General features: G+C 49.4%; 1 protein-coding gene across 4 annotated transcripts in view; it reads right to left on the reverse strand.

Annotated features, from left to right (window-relative positions):
• CNIH3 (cornichon family AMPA receptor auxiliary protein 3) overlaps nt 1–20,419 on the reverse strand; it is a 110,031-nt gene that overhangs the window by 12,415 nt on the left and 77,197 nt on the right. For all 4 annotated transcript variants that reach the window (XM_001489883.6, XM_005607986.4, XM_070256016.1 and 1 more), the window contains one exon: nt 610–722. In XM_001489883.6, coding sequence (XP_001489933.2) covers nt 610–722 — 113 coding nt within the window. The remainder of the gene's footprint in view (nt 1–609; nt 723–20,419) is intronic.

Below are 20,419 nucleotides of genomic sequence, written 5' to 3' on the forward strand. Positions count from 1 at the left end.
GTTGTACAACCACCACCAGTATCTAATTTCAGAACATTTTCATCACCCTAAAAAGAAAACCTTGTACCCATTAGTAGTCACTCCCCACTCCCCCTCCCTTCTGGCCCTTGGCAACCATCAATCTATTTTCCATCTCTATAGATTTGCCTATTCTGGATGTTTCATGTAAATGGCCTTTGGTGACCGGCCTCTTTTACTCGTAATTTTTTCAAGGTTCATCCACATTGTAGCATGTATCAGAACTTCATTGTGTTTTTTACAAATAACATTCCATTATATGGATGGACCGCATTTTGTTCATCCACTCATCTGCTGATGAACATTTGAGTTGTCTCCACCATTTGGCTATTGCGAATAATGCTGCAGCTGCTTTTAACACTGACCCATGAGGGTCGAGGCTGCAGTTATTGGAGGCTATGAGAAAGGCCTGGCCTTATTGGACTGCTGTCCGAGAGCAGCTTGGAAAGAAGGCTCTAGGGAGAAAGTCCCCAAAAGGAAGGGATGCGAGGAAGGCCCTGGGTGGCTGGTCTGTTTCGGGGACATCATCTCTGGAGGGCAGACTGCCCAGGCAGAAAAGAGGAAGGACAGACCGGCCCCAGGCAGACTTACCTCCAGAAGTGATAGAAAAGCAGAGGGACATTCAGGCCCAGGGTGAGCCACTCCTGAGCGCACAGGAACATGATGCAGAAGAGGCTGTGGATGGAGTATTCTGGCAGCACCAGCTGAAGAGGGAGCAGAGACACAGGCCAGAGTTAAAGGGAGGAAAAGCCACTCCTGCCTCTACAGCAGCTGACTTCTCCCCAGACACTGCCTCCATCACGCTGGTGACACAAAGGCGCTCCCTGCAGCAGCACAGACTCACTGCCCCCAACCGATCCATTTCTGCCCAGTTCTCCTCCCTGTGGTCCTGGAGTCATGCTTTATACTCAAGCTCAAATGGACACAGGCTCCGGCACCCTACTTACCAGAATACTGCACTTGCTTCTGGGGGTCACCCATGGATGACCACTGGGAAGACTAGAGGAGGCTGTCCAGCCCCTGAGATGTCTGACCTGACCCAGGACCCACGAGGAGAAATACTGGTGGGGTTTCCAGTGATTCTGTCATTCTTGTTTTTCTAGCGCCTCCATATCTTCCTGCAGAAACTCACCAACCTAAGTGAGTATGTGCGTTTATTTCAAATACAGGAGGGTCGGGAAAAAATTGAGAAACAGCATTTTGTTTGCATGATGGTGAGTGGATCAAGAGGAACCCCAGAGAAAGAACACGTAGTCATAATAAAAGAGGGAAAGTGTGGCATCTGGAGGAATGGGAAAGAAACCAGCCCAGACCAAGAAGGGTCAGATGGTGGAAGGTGACCAGCAGGAAGGCTAAGCTCCCCACCCCATCTACCCACACAGGCATACGTGGGTAAAAAGAGCTTAAAATGACTGTGATGCCCTCCCAAGGCTGTTTACATCTTAACAGAAATCAAAGCTGTCATAGAAATCAAAATGATTGTAAAGGAAAAATTTGGTCCCTAGGCCAGTAGTAAGAAAATCTGAAGACTCAGACGCAAATGTCCCATCTTTCCAAGTTATATAGGAATATATATATATGTATGTGATGGGGGGTATAGCCTCTGTGTATTGCTTAGACCACCATGAATGCTTTGGTCCTCCGAGCAAAATCTTCCTAACCATCCTTCAAGGCCCATCTCAAATGCCACTTCCTAATGAAGGCTCTGCCCACCCTATCGCGCCTCACCCCAGCCCACCCCACCCTGCAACTCTGAGCCCCACAGCACACTTCCTACCCTCGTCTAGGGTACCTTCCATAACCTATCCATCGTGGAGTCATTATCCACTGCCCCCTCCCAGCACACGCGGATCTACTCCACTCTTCCATAAGCCATCTCGGCCAAGCTCTATTGTTTTCTCATGTCCATTTAGAAAGTGCTTTGCACAGTACCTGGCACTTAAGAGTGGTAACAAATATGCGATGAAACGAATCAAACTGACCAAGTGCAGATTGCAGCCTGGCTGGCTGGCGTTAGGGATGCAGCCTGTGGTTCTGGGTGGGAAACACTGCCTCACGCTGTCGCATCTGGGTACAGAACACCATTCATCTCCCACTTTAGTCAGATGAGTTGTCTGCCCCAGATGACAGATACAGAGGGAGACACACATTAAAGATAAATACATGTAAGAAATGCATTTTGTAAGTAAGTGACATCTTCTTTAAAGTCTGATGAAGAATGAATTGCCTTGACCCATGCCTCAGAATTCTCAGACAGTCACCCTGCATACAAGCGCCGTCATTCCAGAGACCTCCGTGGGTGAACTGGGAACAGCCAGCCCCTGTGAGCCTCAACCACCTGGCAAGGAAGGGGATGTGTCCCTATCATTTCTCCTCCCAGGATCTCAGAGCCATCCTTAGAAGCCCACCCACACCTGGTCAAGGCACCACCACACCTCCTCCCACTAAAGAGAAAGCCCCGTCCTCAGAGCTGGGCGTGCCAGTCCTGGAGGCGGTGGCTGCGACTTCTGCTATGCACATCTCTACATTTTTTAATCAGCAGTTTCGGCAACTTATGCCAAGGTAATTAACATGTTTAGAGACAGCCACTCTGGGCCTGAATCATCCACGATAACACCATCCCCGTCTCCGACTCCAGTGACAAATCTGACTGATTACAGCTTGGATTTCAGGTCCCACCATTAATCACCATGGCCTCTTTCCTCTTCGGGGCTTGATTTATCGTGGTGGCTGCAACCTTCTGAGCTGGGAGGATTCGTCACTGTCACCGTGCTGAGGAAAACTGCTTAATAGAGGCCAGCTGGTTCCAGAGGTCCCTAGCCTGTTGGGGGGTGGGAAAAAAGCTACAGAATTCATCCTGCTCTTCTGAGTGGCTTCTCCCAGTTGCCTCTTCCTATCACGGAACAGGATCCTTACAAGTGGGAGACGCTTCTCCACTTCATCCAGGGAGACGTTCAGGAGCGATGGTGCCCTGTGCGGACACACACGGGTTCCCTCCTCCTTCCCCAGCCTGTCCCTGTCGCGACGCTGTGGGAGATGTAGGGAACTTATCCCTCCCCAGACCGAATGAAAATCAGCCAGCCCTCTGCACGGGGCTGCGCCGTGGGCATTGCTGCTGCCCTCCACACACTTCCACACCCTGCCTTGGGGAACCCAGGAAGACTGCACTGCTCAGAAACCCATTGCTGGGTGGGGCCCACGGGCTCTGAGCAGAAATGATGCAGAGAGAATGCTGGAGTTGTTACTCGCCAAGGCAAAGTGCTCCAGAGTCTCTCTCTCCGCTCTGATGTAAGAAAACGCATTTACGGTGGGGGCTACTCCATCATCCTGAAACTATAAGTGAAGAGAGAGGCCCCCCCCAGCAACCGGCGATGGACTCAGTGTGAGTAAGAAAGACACTTGTGTTGTTTTAAGCTACTGAGATTTGGGAGTTGTTTCTTATGACAGCATAATTTGACCAATCTTCTCAGATGCAGAATGAGTAATCAATGGGAAAGGCAAAATCGTGTTCATCCCTCTTCATCCGCCCCCGACCATCCATCTAGTGTTTTCTTTCACCAGCACTGAACAAGCTTATTTAGGACCAAATGACCGCCAGGCGGGCATGACGCTTATTCATGTGTGTGGGCAGCTGGACTGGATGTCCCCTCCCAACCCTGAGCTTATCTAAGTGTTAAAGATGCCCCTGCATCTGCCAGGCAAACTACAGACACGCTGAGAAAAGCTCTGACCATACCCCCAGCAGCCTGAGTCATCCGTCAGCACTGGGAGACTGTTTTTTCATAAGAGAGGCCGTCAAATGATGCCAATCTCAATCTTTCATACAACAAACAGAGGAACTGTTTCACGCAGGCCACAGTCTGTTGAATTCTCATGTCTTATTATGCCCTGCTTTATAGAGTTGTAAATACTAAATAAGTGGCCTCAGCTTAGGGACTGTGGGATTGCTGAGAGACTGGAATTCATTCCAACCAGGGGAGCTCACGGAAGGTTTTGTGATCCAGCGAACCAAGGAAGCTTGGAAAGGTTGAGTAAAACTTAATCACGAAAGCCAGAGGTCAGCATTACAGGGAGAAGAACCGTGAGACTAAAGCAGAGAGATGGCAGGCACTGCCTGATGTGGGTTCTGCACAAGCCCACCTGACAGGGCCACTTATTCACCACTTAATGGCATTAAGGCCAGGCCTGACATGAGCTGAGGGCTGGGTAAATGTCAGTTTTATTCCCCTCCTGCAAGAACCCGCTTTCTCATCTCCTGGTGCTGGAGCATTTGGGTGTCACCACCATAAACTGAAGGGCTGAGACCTGTCATAACAGTATGATGACAACAGGCCCCTCCCCTCCCCCATCCCCTTTCTCTGATGCATGCCAGAGGTGAAACGTCAGGTGCAGTTCTTGGAGAACACTAGGTAGGCTCATACGTTTATCAGTAAAGACCTCAAAAATGTCACCCACTCCCCAGCTTCTTCCATCACTTCCTAGAGGATGCATTTGGCCTCTGGTGAGGACCACCTGTCCTGACTTTCTGCCCAGATTCTAGTCCTCAATTTCCATTTCCTGGCAGACATTTCCATCCAGATATTCCACAACCACTGCATGCTGAAAACTCGCGTTCCTTCCAGTACCTGCAAACTTTATCTCCTAAATTTCCAATTTCTGCTGACAAGAGCCATCTCTGACTCCTCTGTCTCATCCATTTCCACTTCAGTGTGTTTCCAAACCTTGCCATTTCTTCTTCACAGCCACTTGCATCTGTTCTTTCCTTTTTATTTCTACTGCCGCCTACTGGTCTGGGCCCCTGCACCTCCTCCCAAGGCTGGTGCAAGAACTTTCTGGCAGGTTTCTGTCCCTGCACACATGCTCCTTCCATCCAACAGAGCAGCTGCCTCCTCTCCCTTGTATATATGCCACACTCAGTCCAGCTCTAAGCCTTCATCCACAACTTTGCCATTCCAGGAATTTTATTTTATTTTGTGCTCAAAAGATCTTATTTCTATTATTATGCATCTTTTCATTCATTCATTCATGTATCCATTCATTTGCTGCTTTAGCCCACAAATGATTTGCAGCTGACCGCTAACCTTTCCCTATTATGGGGGAATAACGTGGTGATGGAACAACTTCTACCTTACTTCACAGCTGCGGTGGAGAGGGGCATCGGAGGGCAGGAACAGGAAATAGGGAGAGGACACTTGGAGTTGGAGCGAAGGAATGAAGCTCCCTGGGGAAGAAAGGGGATCCTCTAAGACTGGGAAGAGGGAAGGTGGCAAAGATGGAGAGGTGATGGCAAATGTCCCTAGTGCTGGAGATCTGCTCACGGCTCCCACCATCCATCCCAGAGGGACAGGATTTCTGAGGGGCTGGTATAAGCCTGCCAGGGACCAAACACTAAGAGCCAAGCCCCGGAAGCCATGGGGTAGGTCCCAGGGCTGAGGGTAGCTTGAAGGGAGAGGCAGCTTGAGACCCAGTCTTCACCCATCTCTGAATGGACCGTCAACTCAGGCAACAAGCTTTTCTTCTGTGATCACCTTGGGCTAAAAATATTAGCCTAATATCTCAAAGTGTTATATAAATTCTTACCAGGTACATAATGATCAATCTATGCTAACCACGCTGAGCCTTCTTTTCCTCATCTGTAAATGCCAACATTTACAAGCTACCAGCAAGGATGCTATAAGGGATACAGGATGTCCTATGAATGACAGTGCCCTCAAAGGTGGCGAAGCACCAAGCAAAGGAAGACGGCACCATGGGGATGAACGGGACCATTATTATTGCTAACCATCGCGTTCCGGCTCATCGCCATTCTCAGGTGGGTAACTTGTTGCTCTTCCTCTGAAAGTCAGTGAAATGGCCCAGAACCAAATTTGGTTTCCCAATTCTCCACCCAGTCTTTTCTGACCCTGGTCTGATTAAACCGAGCTTCCAGCTTCCCCGAGTGGGAGGAGAAAACGAAGCCTGTTTAACAGCCTGCCTCTCAAACCATAAAACCCCAGTCCTTGCCTGTTTTCAACAACAGTAATCCTGTTCCCTGTGTGTCTGTCCTAAGGTTTATCTGGCCCGGGAGCTGACACGTGTGAAGAAGGAGGAAAGGATGATGTCTCTTTCATTTGACTCCCAGGCCCATACTAAACTGGCCCTCAAACAGAGGACCCTCTCCGGGCTGAGCAAGGTGGAGGGAATTTTCTCATAAATGTCCGACGTGGAGATCCGTTCTCCATTTGTCCCCAAATGAACAATCGTGCACATGATTCACAGTGGGGGGAGGGGCAGTGGAAAGGAAGGAAAGGATGGCATGCTTGGGGACTGGGGATTTTGCTGAACTAGAAGACGATGAGAAAAGCATCCCAAGCATCATCAGGAAAGCTTATTCTCTGTCCTTTGCTGGAAGGAGGCCATTTTCTCTTTAATTGCTCTGGGAGAAGGCAGCCGAGCTCAGGCCTGCCTCCCCCAGGGGCGTGCTTTCCCTGCATGCTCGGATCCCCTCCTGCCGGGGACTGGCACCCCATCTCAGATGGCACGATCAAGCAGGAACACCCCAAACCCTAGGACCTGGGGTTGGGCTGCCTGAGCATTGCCTATTTCACAGCAGTGCTGGCGTGTTAAACCGTTTGACCTCCTGGATCTTGCGCTAATGTTTATATCAAACACTTTGAAGGGGTGAGCAGATGGCTCTGGTACACAAGGAACTTCGCACAGAATCACCTAGTCTAGAATTGTAATTTAAAATGTCACCATAAAATTAATCTGACGCATGCCTGTTGAACGTACACCAGGAACCGTGGACATGGCCCTGAGCCCTCCGTTGCCAGCAGCTCTCATCAACGCCTGGGCTGAGTACTGCTTTGCTGCCCTTGTCGTGATCAGCATCAGACCCCCGCGGCCGGTCCCAGGGTACGGGGCCAGGCCTCAAGGGCAACCAGTCACAGATCATTTTCTCCATGGGTCTCTTCCTGTGCACCAAGAACATGGGGAAAATAGGGGGACATGGCAAGAGAAGTGGTGCCCTCCCCGGGTGGCCCAGGACCTGAAGACACAGAACTTTCCTTCCAGCCTGGGGAGGGCATCTCGGCAGCAAGGGCGCAGAGGTGGGTGGCGGGGGACCACAGAGCGCTGTTTCCACAGGGGCTTCCTCTCCAGGCTTCCCACCTTCCAACCCAGGGCCCTCTGGCTTCCTCCCACTCTCTCCTTCGCCCACCCTCCCGGAGCACGTTTAATCCACACTGGGGAAGTTTCTGCTGCTTTTGTGGCACCCACATGGACTCAGTTCTACCTCTGCATGGGAGAAGGAAGCTCAGAGAGGAAAACACCCAGGGAGGGAAGGTCGGGGGCAAAACTCACACCCCGCTGCCCTCGGCTCCTGGCTACCCAGCAAGCGAATGGCCCAGTTCACAGCTGGGCCCAGAGGCCCGTGCTGGGACCTGACTGTGCCCTGACAAACCTGGACTGCCTGATCCCACGGGCTCCAGACACTCGCCCCGCCACCGTGGACCGCTCTGGCTACCCTCATCCCTGCTCTGAGCCCTCTGAGCCACCTGATCCTCCCTGTCCTGACTGCTCCTCGGGGACCAGCTTCCAGCTGACTGATGCCCATCAGCTCCGGCACCCCTAGTCCCACTGCTGTCTCCTGTGGGCCCCCACCACCAGCTGTGCCATGCACCGGGGATGCCGGCCAATAGGGGAAATCCTTCCACTGTGATCCAGGAGGAAACGTGTGCATGCACAACACCACGAGGAAGAAGATTCCCCCCCATCAGAATTCACAGGGGTCTCAGCTTCGTTTCTGGAGAAGGGAACCGGGAAAAGAGGTGACAGACGCACTTAGCTCACCACTCTACTGTCCTGACACTTCCACTCTGCCTCCTCCTCCAGCCCATTTCTTTGTTTCCCCATCATCTAGGCAGTGGTTCTCAACTGTATGGTACTTCTTTTTTTTTCTTTTTGAGGAAGATTAGCCCTGAGCTAACGACTGCCAATCCTCCTCTTTTTGCTGAGGAAGACTGGCCCTGAGCTAACATCTGTGCCCATCTTCCTCTACTTTATATGTAGGACGCCTACCACAGTGTGGGGACATTCTACCCAATTGCATCCTGGAGCCATTCTCCCAAGAAGGGGTTCCCATACTCAACCAAAGGTTAGAGTTTGGTATTTTCCTTGAACTGGAGTCCCAATTGGGACTTTTCCCGCAGTTCAGAGAGTGGTCAGGTGCCAGAGGAAGGGATCCTAATCCAGCCTTAGGAAAAGAAACCTCTCACGGGAGTCTTGGAGATTGGCAGCCGTCCTAATGACTTAAGTGGCCGACCCGTGCCCATGTAAAATTTGTCTATTAGAGATGGAGTCAGGAAGGAATGGATTAATTCATTTTCCATCACCCTCAGGCTTAAGGTACTGATTCTCTTCAGGCTGAATGCCACAATTTGCCCCAGAGAGTAGCCATGGGCAGCAAACATGGATTCATACAGCTGTCCGAGAAGGTTCCCGATGGAGCAGTGAATTTAGATCCATCCTTGAAAAAGAGAAAGGCACAAGGAAGACTAGAACTTCAGCTCACAAGCTGGTGAAGCAAGTGGGCTCAGCAAGCCAAGGAGTCAAAAGAAAGACTTCCTGGACTCAAGGTCTGGAAGTAGCGCTCCTCTATTCAAATAGCGTGGGGACAGGGCCTATGGGCAGGGAAGAGCTGCAGCATGGCGACAGGACCCATGGCCAGGACTTCACAGGTCTTAGTCTTATAATATTGCATAAGGAAGCATTCCCAGGAAGACGTTTTAAAGCATACTCAAGCAAAGTTGATATAACTTCTTTATAAAAAGAAAATCAGCTCAAGCATTCCAACCCTTACAATCTTAACACATAGACCTTTATATTTCACCAATTCAATTATAACCTGAGTCAGGGTTTAAACTTAGTTACCATTTTCTTGTGTTTCCTTTTTAATTTGGCTTTTTTTCATAGATACCAATAAAAATTATGATGAGAGCTCTCACAATTTTTTTTCCCCAATTTAGAAGTTTTCCGAATTTAAATGATCCATCGTCTGGCCGATTTGACGAGTAGGATCTTAACAGCGACTTAACCAAAGCTTAACCAAGGACAAAGAGGCGTCCCCAAAAGAGATCCAGAAAATTCACTCCCAAAAATAGCCTAAGAAAGTAAAGGCAAGCAACAAAGGTTGAGACGACAAAGGCCCCTTATGAAAGCAGTTGGGACCTCTTATGACAAACTCCCTGAGAGCTTAAACAGCCGAACAAAGAGAGCCAAGCTCTCAAGACAAACTTTCCCAGAGCCCCAGTCTATGTGACTGGCCGCCAAGATGCGTGCCGGTACATGCATCCTCCAATGGCGGAGACCAGAAAGGTCACAAAGCCAAGCTCTCAAGACATACAACAAAACAAAAAGCCCAGACAACAGGCTTATAGAGATGCCTGTGTCTTATGACAAACAAAAAGACAGAGACAAGGAAAAGTCTATCTCTGGGAGGAAAAGGATCTACAACCAGTGAGTACTCAAATCCTAGAGTCGCTGAATCCAAGAAGCTAGCCTCACCAACATTTTCTCCTGCTAATCTAAATTTAGAAGAGCAAAAAACTCACCACTCTTACTTCCACTGGAGCCTGCAGGCAGAGATCCGGGAGACTGACGTGGTAAGAACTCTTACCTCTTGCCGGCTCTCGTCAGGGGTCCGGGATCTCTCGGCCGCAGCAGTCCAGGAGCAAGCAGTGTCCAGCCAGGGAAATTGATCCTGCTGACTACGCCAAAACTGTAGGGGAGGAGGACATTTCCTCTCCCCAAATGGGGGTTCATCTGGCCGGAGAATGAATTAAATTCACATGAGACAGAATAGCAAGAGAAAATTAAACAAAGCTTTATGAGGAACCATGGCCCGGGGCATTTCTTCCTGAAGGAAGAAAGGGCACCGAAGAAGTGGGGTACACATAGTGGTTATATACCCCCAAACAGGGTGTTTCACATGTGATTGAAATGTCCCTCCCACAATAGTCACAAGATTGCCCTGTCGCACAGCGCTTGATGGACACAGCAGGTAGTGGTCTGCTATCTCGGTGGGCGTAGCAGGAGGCAAGTCTGGAGCTGGGCGGCCACAGGTGGGCATAGCAGGAGGCAAGTCTGGAGCTGGGCGGCCACAGGTGAGCGCAGCAATCAGTTCCTAGCCTAAGGAAAGATGCTTAATCCTTAAGAAATGTCAGCGTTGGGAGGGAGAGGGAAGTTAGTTACAGGAGGTTACCAGACTAGCACAATAAAATGCAGATTTTAAGTCCTTGCCTTTGGTATTGATTAAGAGTTTTTAGAGAGAAGGTCATCTCCTTTCTTCTTCCTGGTACAGAGAGGGAGGCACCTTTTATAGATAGAGATTTACCTTACAAATGTAAATGTGTCCTAAGGAAGGGCAAGTTCCATTCCTCAGAGCCTCCTTCCCTGTCCCAGTTTATCAAAAGCAATCAGCCTCAAATAATCCTGATGCCAAAGAGACATATCTTGGGGTGGCCATTTCCAGGTCCCCACAACAGCATGGCATGCCAGCGGTGCCATGTCCACACCCGGGATCTGAACCAGCGAATCCCGGGCTGCCAAAGCAGAACGTGCGAACTTAACCGCTGTGCCACCGGGCCAGCCCCTGTATGGTACTTCTGAATCACCTGGAGGTTTTGCTAAAACACAGATGGCTGGGTCCCACCCCCAGAGTTTCACATTCAGTAGGTCTGGGTGGGGCCCAAGATTCTGCTTTTCTAACCACTTCCCAGGTGAACCACTGAGAACCTTCTCCTCAAAGTGTGGTCCCAGGACCAGCATCCCCAGCAGCAGCAGCAGCGCCTGGGAGGTTCTTAGAAATGCAGAATTTTGGCTCCACCCCAGACCTTCTGAATGAGAACTCGCATTTTAACAAGACCCTCAGGTGATTCACATGCACATTAAAGTTGGAGGAGTGGCTGCGGAGCAAGGATTCCCAATAGGCTTCTCCAGCCACCTCATCAGAATCGCCTGGGGCAGCTGTAAAAATGCAGACTTCTGGGTTCCACCCCAGTCGCTGGGCCAGGAACCTGCATTTTCTTGAAGCATCCCAGAGGACTGTGTCAAACATTTGAACTGAGATTCACAGGGGTTTGAACACATGGGGCAGAGGCTTTGTTTTTGAAGACCCTGGATCCCAGTCCTCACCCCCATCCCCCAGCAGGGTCGTGACCATCCTGCACTCACAGAGCATCGCTTGCCAACTCACGGACTCCTCTGGGCAGGCAGCGCCTGCAGATAAGAGCAGCAGTGTCCGGCTCCCGGATCTCCCAGCCACCGCCACGTGGGAGAACACCCCTGAGGCTCCCTTGTCCCCATGGCCAGTCTCTCATCTTGGAGGGCTGGCCTTGGCATCTTTCAGGGATGGAGCTCAGCTCTCCAGCAGCCTTCCACCACACAAGTCCATAGTCTCCAGGTCCCGCCATCTTCTGCCTGTGCCCGGCAGGCCACCCCTGCACCTCCAGCTGTCTCTGGCCCTCCTGGTGACACTTTCTATCCCTGGGAGGTGACTGGTTCCTTTTAGAACCAAACCTTTGGGTTCCGGCCCTGCCCTGCCCACACCTCCCCGCCTGCCTTTTATAATTGTTTTCATGCAGCTTCAAGACACACTTGAATCTCAAAAGCCTCTCTCACTTGTTTCCTCAAACACTTGTTAAATTACTGAACTGCCTCAGAACCCACTCAGGGAGGATGTGGGGATAAGAGCGCTCTCTCAAGTAATGCCATATTTTCAAAGGGACAGAATTCTCCTACAACTTGCTGGCAATTCAGAGGCATCTTAAGTTAACACTTGTAGCTACCCACTCCTTTTCTTCTTTCTTCAATCCGGGGATGGTGGGAGTAGGAATCGTGTTCAGAATATAGGGAGTGATTAAGCCCAAGTTCAGACTGTTTGAGAGGAGAGACACTAGTAGAAAGGAATGTTCTAGAATGAGGAAGGCAGAGGGGTAAGGGTTTAACAAGACTTCTAGTGCTGAAGAGCCCCACTTATGCACTCATTCAGCAAATATTTATTATAAACACTTACTAAAGAGTGAATGCAAAGCAGTGTAGCTAAGGCAGACTCCCATGGAAGTGGTCACTTGTACCGCAGATTCGACAGCACAACAAAAATGGGACGCGAGGTACCGACAGAGCCAGCATTTGGCACAGGAAGAAAGGAGAGAAGAAACCATTCATTCTGCATGAGGAAAGGAAGGAGGGCTCCTCGGAGGAGGAGAACTGCCTCTGAGTTGAGGCTTAGACAATGAGCTGTATTGGGGAAGGCAGAATATCAAGGCAAAGGGCATCCTCAAAGGATGCTCAGCATCATCCTTCATTGATGATTGATGTGCTTGAGACGGCCATGTTTTTCTTTATGTCCTAGGAAGCCATCACTTCCAAATCTGCCACAGAAATGACATTGAGACCTGAAATCCTTCACTCCAGCCTCCCTTCCAACCTGCCCGACTTCCAGGGAACAGTCACCATTTCACCTGACCAGGGAAGACCACAGTGACAATACGTGTCATCTTCTGCCTTCATTTTTCTCCACGGCCTGAGCAGAAAGCTTTGCACATGGTGGATGACAATTAGTCTCGACGCTGGACTCACCTTCGTCAAGTTCACCAGTGAATTTCCACACAGCTGCCAGCGCTGCTCTCCCCTCTCGGGTCTGTCCCACCCACACTGCCCTCCCAGCCCAGAGGGAAGGGAAGGAACCCCAACTCTCATTGCGGGAAGAGGGTTCCAGGCCCCAGGTCCGCACCTTCCTAATTCACTGCCCTCCTAGAGCGCTGTTTTCCCAGCGAAGCTTCTGTTGACACATCTTTTATGTAACAGGAACCTGCTGTTTCCAGGGGAGGGAGTTTATCTCGTTGCACCACAGATTGCTCCTTAATAGAGCTAGCCTAGGAGCAGCCGGGGTCTTGAGCAGCACCGTTCGAATCCAAAGGACAGCCTTTTCCAGGATAAAAACAGATGATTATCCTACTTAACAGCTATTAAGCAGTGTTAATTACCTATTACCTTCAGCAGGTTGGAGAAATATTTCTCAAAACAAGCGAAAGAGGGTGAACTGAATGAGGGAGCAAATATTGGCACTGGGGCAAACTGTCATCATCACATCAATTAATATTTGCTGACTGTCCACTGGCGCACGTACAGGGAAGTGGACGGTCTGCTAAACAGCACGATGCGGAGCCCGAGGTACAAAGATGAGACAAACGAGCAGGCCCCACCCCCGGACCGCCCAGATAGGCAGTCTGAACAGGCGCGCATGCAAATGTGTCTGTCAAAGTCTGCTGGACCGTGCCGAGCTCTGCCAGGAGTTTGGTTGAGCAAATTAACATTTTAAAGAAAAGACAAAATAATACTGTAACTTTTGCACCCAGTAAGGGCTTAAGCGTCAGTGTCTTAGTGAAAATGGTGTTAGATGAAGGAACAAGAGACTTGGGCTCTAGACTTGCCCAGGAAGAAGCTACAGAACCCCAGCCATTTAATTTCAGTGGGCTCAGTTTCTTCATCTATAAAATGGGAATAATAATAGTATCTACTTCATAGGACAGCCATGAGTATTAAATGAGTTAATACGTACGAAGCTCTTCACATAGCATCTGGCTCACAGTAACACCCCATAAATACCACCATTATCTGTAACGGGAGGCACACGACCCACACACCCCCTATGGTTCTTTTCAACTCAAATATTCCATATGCTTCGTACAAAGCAGCAATTAACCTCTCTTGAAAACCGAATGAACATATCTTCCCTTTCCCTCTCCAATCTATGTCCAGTGCTTGCAGATTTTTTTAATTCTCTTCCTCCACTAATCTCTATCCCCAGAAATGCCACGTGTTCTGGAGAAGCTGATCATTTTGTGTGTCAACAATAACTATGCCTAAGTAATAAAGCTCCCCATGCTCGTGAGCCACTGCTGTGCATGGTGTGTGTCTACACCATCGGTTTGCCTGTGTGTCTTCGTGGATCTCTCTCCATACAATTGTTCTATCAGCACAGTGCTGGGTACATAGTGAGTGCTCAGCAAACCCACCATTTATTCATTCAACGAACATGAGCTGAGAGTCTACTATGAGGTGTCAAATGCTGTGAGAGGCACTGGAGGGGCCAGGACGAACTGGATGAGCACCGTCACGATGCTCCAGGCATCCCCAGGCTGGCAGCAGACCAATAGCTGGACCAATAGCTGGACAACAGAATGTGCTGCAGAAGGCACTTGTGTAATGGTAAGCAAAGGGCCAAGAGAACAGCCTAGACTGCAGCCAGCAGGAAAACCAGAGGCAAGCACGCAGCCTACAGGCAGCCATAGGGAAAAGGCTCCTGCTGCAGAAATACAGAAACAGCCTGGGCCAGGCACAGCCTCCATCACCTCTCATGGGAACCACGGCAGCCTCCTCTAGCCAGACTCCCCTCCCCCACCCCACTCCCAATCTAGTTTTCACTCAGTAGCCAAAGAGATCGTTTTGAAATATAAATTAGATTATGTCACTTCTCTGCTCAACCTTCCAATGTCTTCCCATTGCTCCTAAAATAAAACCCAAACTCCTTACAATGACCCCTAAGGCCCTATGTGATCTGGACTCTGTGCCCTTCTGACCCCACACCCCACCATTGCTCCCTTGCTCATTCCATTCCAGCCATTACTCATCCCTTTGTTGTTCTGCAAACTCAGCCTGTGTGTTCCCACCCCAGGGCCTTAGCATGTGCTGCTGCCACTAACTGGAGAGTCCTTCCCCACTTTCTCATGGCTGGCTCCTCCTCATCATTCAAGAATCCACTCCATTCAAGACCACCTCCTTGGATCAGCCTTCCCTCTCCATGCAATATTGTCTCCCTCTTTATTCCTTTAATTTTTTCATGGCACTTATCATTATCTGGAAATATATCAATTATGCATTTGTTTATTGGCTGTTTCCCACACTAGAATGTTCCATGAGGGCAGCCTGTCTTGTTCACAACTTTATCCTCAGTGCCTAGATTAGTGGCTGGCACACAGTTCAATTCTTTGTTGAGTGAATAAATAACCTGGTCCACACAAGCATAGCTATCACCATCATCGAGATAATTTCTGAGTACGAAGAACCATAACAGCCACATCAGTAGACTAAAAAACGGTGCACCACACACTAATTTAGCAAGCCTCAGGTTCAGTGGATCTGGTGTCAGTATCCGCTTGTCCCACATCCCTAGACTTTAGCCCCAGCCATGGCTGGCCCTTTACAGATGTGTGCAACTGGTCATGAGGAGTTTGAGGAGAGAAGAATCAGTGCGAATTCAAACTCAGCTCAGCTCTCCGAGCTCCAAGCACCCAAGGCACAGGGTTCAATACGGCAGGGAGCCTAGCAAGGAGGAGGACGCAAAGAGCTTACAATAGGCCAGAGACAGAAGCTGAACACCTAAGTGACTATAAATCCCAGGCAGAATACGGGGAGAAACAAGATAGAAATTGAAGCCAGGAGGTTCAAAGGAGGAAGAGAGAACATTAGCCAACACTGGCCCTCGCTAGGATATGCAGTGCTATGGACTGAACGTTGGTGTCCCCCCATATTCACATGTTGAAACCTAATCCCCTGTGTGATGGTGTTTGGAGGGGCCTTTGGGAGGTGAGTAGGTCATGAGAGTGGAGCCCTCGTGATGGGATTAGTGCCCGCAGGAGAAGAGACATGAGAGAGATGATGTCTCCCTGCCATGTGAGGATACAGAAGAAGGTGGCCATCTGCAAACCAGGAAGAGACCCCTCTCTAGAACTCTGCCACCCCGACCTCAGGCTTCCCAGCCTCCAGAACAGTGAGAAATAAATGTCTGTTGCTTATAAGCCACTCCGTCTACGGTACTTTCCCTGGAGCAGCCTGAGTAGACTAAGATACACACATACACACACACAGTGCCTCAGGGGAGCCTCGTCTTGCTTCTCCCTACTGTGAGGGCACAGGTCTGAAGGACCACAATGGGCTGGCCAACATCATGAGAAAGGGATGAAAGGGCACCTGTCCCCAGCTATTGCCCAGAACCCTCTCCTGCTTCTAAGGTCCCCACTCCAGGCCCCTAGCAGGGGCTCCCATCACTCCTGTGGCAGAAGTAGGAGCCCCAAGGGGCCCATCGAGGAGCTGCACTGGGTCACTGCAAGAACAAAACACTTCCTCTCCTTTCTCATCTCCACTTCTCATCATTCCCACCCTTGGGCAACCAAGAAACAGCAGAGACAGGCAGGAGAGGATGGGAAGACAGATCCTACTTGGGGTCCTTACTCCTCACCTTGTGACTCCCTCCCCATTCCCTTCTAGGCTGCTCAAAACTTCATTCCTCAGTTCTCAGCCTGCTTTTCAAACCTCCAGAGTTCTCACAATATACCCCATTCTTTCCCCAAATCTCCAACCCTGCTGCTAATCCCAGGAGTTGTGTCCTCTACGCATTTCCCCCAGCCCCCAACAACCCCACTCCTAGAGCTACTGACACAGACGCGTCCCTGGAGAAGCTAAGGCTACAGTGGGACAGATGGCTTCTGTGACTCCCAAACAAAATTCAGGACATGTATCCACCGTATTCATTCACCATTCACCATATACCAGGTCTATGTGCTGTGAGGGGTATACAATTGGGACTAAGACACCATTCCCCGTCTGCACGAAGCTTATGTCCCAGTGTGGAAAACACACATTACTATGAAGGAGAAGAAGGTGACCCTATGGGAGGGAAAGCTGATGGTCAGAGGTCTGGGGGTCTGGGAAGGCTGCCCTGAAGAAGAAGAGTCGAAGCTGAAGGAGAAGAGTAATCCTCTGGCTTCACCCTTTCTTTACTGTGGTCCAGGCAAGAGACCATGGTGGCTGGGATAGGACAGGGGCAGAGGGATGGAGCCACATTGGTGGATTTGAAAAATACTTAGACGGCTCTATCTGTAGAACTTAGTGACTGATCAGATGAGAGATGAGTGTGAGGGAGAGGAGTCAAGGATCACTCTCAGAAATCTTGAACAGCTGGGTGACGGATTTATTGAGATAAGTAGCATTGGAAGAGGAAACATTCTGGGAAGGGGAGAGATATTAGCCTAATGTTGGCCAGTGTTTAAGGTGTCTGTAGGACCCCCAAGGCAGTTGGGTGTAGAGGACCGGTCCACAGAAGAAGGATTTAGAGGTGGTGGGAACATTGACGGTAAACGATATTCAAATTGCCTGGTGGGAGAGAGCAGAGTGAGACAAAATCAAGAACAAAGTCCAGGATTAAGTCCTTGGGTTCACCAACATGCAAGGAATGAGCAGAGGAAGAAGAGCAGACCAAGAAGGCTAAGAAAGAGCCACCAGAGGGCACGGTGTCAGGAAAGCCAGGGGAACTCTGTTGTTAAAGATGGATGGAGAAATGGGCAGCCAAATGCTGCTGAGGAAGACGAACACCACAGGAAGGAAAAATGCCCATTGGCTTCAGGGGCACAGAAGTCACTGCCACTTCATACCCTGTTTAGAGAAGACTGACCATGAAGAGGAGGCTGGTGAGGGGAAACAGCTAGAGAGGCACATGGGAACATGGACTTCTTCTGTTTGTTTTCAAGAAGGCCCATGAGATAAACACAACTTTACACGGAAGGAGGAGGGTCCTACGGTAATCATGACCCCATCTCTCAGCACACAAGGGGACATGAATCTCTGGATTGCCTAAAGACAACACCAGGTGGAAAATCAGTTTGTATTTCAATAAACTTTCAGGTGAATTTTCGGAATGCAAACGATCCACTTATAAGTTGGGGACAGTCTGTGCTTCTGTAGCCCCGCAGCTCCCTGGGACAGTGCTGTCAGGTGTCCTAGAGTAGGCGTTTAACGATAACTTAATCAATGAGTGGATGAATGGAATGACCCTGAGGTCTGATTAATCACTTGTCCCTGGAATTTCAATGGTGGCCAGCTCATTCGCTCCATCCACTCACTCAACAGACGGCATCAGGGCCTCACATGTGCCACAGACCTGGGCGACCCTGGCACATGGAGTGCGTGGGAGGTGCAGGCAACAGAACACGACGGAACACGTCAGAACACGTCCTTCCTCCTGGGAAGTGCAGAACAAGCAGCTCTCCTCACTGCCTGCAAAGTGAGGGTCCCGGGTGTGTGTTCACCCCCTCGCAGAGAGCACAGGAGACGGCCCCGTGCACGTCTGCTCTCCACTCCCCAGTATCTTTCACACTGTCCCTGGGGCCATGCAAGAAGTTGGTCTCAACAAGGTGATTCTCAGTGAGTTTAAGGAGTGGTTCATAGAAAAGTACACATTTTTGTGCAACTGTCCTGACAGAGAACTCTGCAAGTTAAGTTAAGACTGAAAGACAGGGCGTACTGGTGCCATCCTGTCTGGGACTCCCAAGCTGGCTTCTGGAGCCGGCTTTAATTCAGGGAGCCTAGGCCCTGGAGAGGCTGCTTAGAAGATAGATAACATTAACACTGTGTGTTGCAGAGCAATTACAAATTACACTGAAACAGGAGGAATCAAAGTACTGAAACAGATTTCCTACTGAGTAGAAAATAGTGTATGCTTTCCTCGTTCCTTCTAATAAAGCCACGCTATGTGCATATATGTAGGTTGATAATAATAATAATAGCTAATACCTATGCAGCCCCAACCACTACCTTAAGTGCTTCAGCTGCATTATCTCATTTATTCCTTGCACCCACCTCTGAAGTAGGTGCTTTTCTAATCCTCTTTTTACAGAGTAGGAAACAAACTCAGAGAAGTCAAAGTAACTTGCCCAAGGTCATGTAGCCTGTTAGTGACTCAACCGGGGCTGTTGAGTGTGGACTTACAGAAAACAAAACCCTGGATGTGCACACGTCACGTACACGTGGGCACGGCACACTGAACAGAGCCAAGGAGAGCTGTGAGGTCCATGATACTGCTTGGAACTGTGCAAAGACTCAGCTGTGACATCAAAACCACACCTACTTCTCACAGTTACATGTTTGTTCCTCTTTTCGGCTTTTCAATAAAACCGGAGACACATGCTGGCAGCCAGAGGTGCAGTGATCACGGTTAAATAAACTATCGGGCTGCGGAGGAAGGTCTCGCGGGCAGTGTGTTTGCCGCCTGGTTAACACACTGCTGAAGACGATATTTCTGTGAAGATCCGGTCTTCAGTACGGGTCTAGTCAAGAAAGGAGTATGTGACAACAATGATGCTCAGAATGCTGGGGGTTTTTGAAGGAGTTTTAGGAGATTTAGCTAATTAATTAAGATTACTTAATGTTAATCTTTCTGCTCAAAAGCCATACAGCAGCTGGAAAATCTGAGAAGTTTGGAAACTTGAGATAAAGCTCTCCGGAGTTTTCAAGGTGGTTGCCAGAGCAACCTCAGGAACCAGATTCTGGAAGAGCTGAAGCATTCTATTTTAAAAACACTCAGTTGATCATCAGAAAGCCAGAAATGAAACAACCAACTAATAAGGTACACATCAGAAATTCTTATAAAGATGAGCATTTTCTCAAAACTGGAAATAATTCAGTGTATGAGGAATATTTTGACCCTGGAAGCAAACAGATTTCAAAGTGACTCCCCAGAGGTCTGATTATCACCTGCATTTTGCACAAAATATCGAAATTAAAAGCTCCTCTTTCCAATTGAATTTCCCCTCAACTTCTGGCTACATTACAAACTCCTTTTGCCCTTCAAGTCCACCTCTTCAGAGAAGTCTCCCACGCATGCATTCATTCGTGCATTCATATATTCATTTATTCTCCAAACACTTCATCATAGTAATTTATCATGTTACTGTGACCAACATCTGCCAGGTGATGCAAGGCGAGACAACTTAATGACACGGTCCTGCCTTTAGGAAGAGTACAATCCAGAAGGAGAGGTCAGGCAGATACATAAATACAACACCAGCAGCATGAGATCCCATTACACGATGGGAGGGTCCCAAAAGTCACCGGTTCCCAAAACCGTTGCACATCAGAATCTTTTGGTAAATCTTTATAGAAATGCAGATTTCTAAGCGCCACTACAGAATTTCCAGAGGGTGGGGCCCAGGGATCTGTATTTTAAATGCTGTGCATCTAACTCTAATGAGCGCATCCAGGTTTGAAAACAGCTGCTCTAGGTGAGAGGAAGGACTTACCCACAGCTGAAATGACAGTTAAAGATCCCAGGGAAGTGGGTGGGCTCTAGGAGAGCCTTTAGAGTCTAGGGAAGACACGGCACCCAAATGGAGGGCATGTTATTAGATGGCCTGGGTTCAAGCTAGGGAGAAGGCGACAACAGCGCAGGAGCCCCTGAAGGTCAGGAGAAAGAGTTGGGACTTGATGCAACATCAATGAGGAACCATCCAAGACCTAAGCACCGGAGTGACACACACAGTGGCGTCAGCAGAAACAATTTAGCAGATTTGTGATGGACAGATCGGCA

The sequence above is a fragment of the Equus caballus genome, chromosome 30, assembly GCF_041296265.1.
Source record: "Equus caballus isolate H_3958 breed thoroughbred chromosome 30, TB-T2T, whole genome shotgun sequence".
NCBI classification, from domain to species: domain Eukaryota; kingdom Metazoa; phylum Chordata; class Mammalia; order Perissodactyla; family Equidae; genus Equus; species Equus caballus.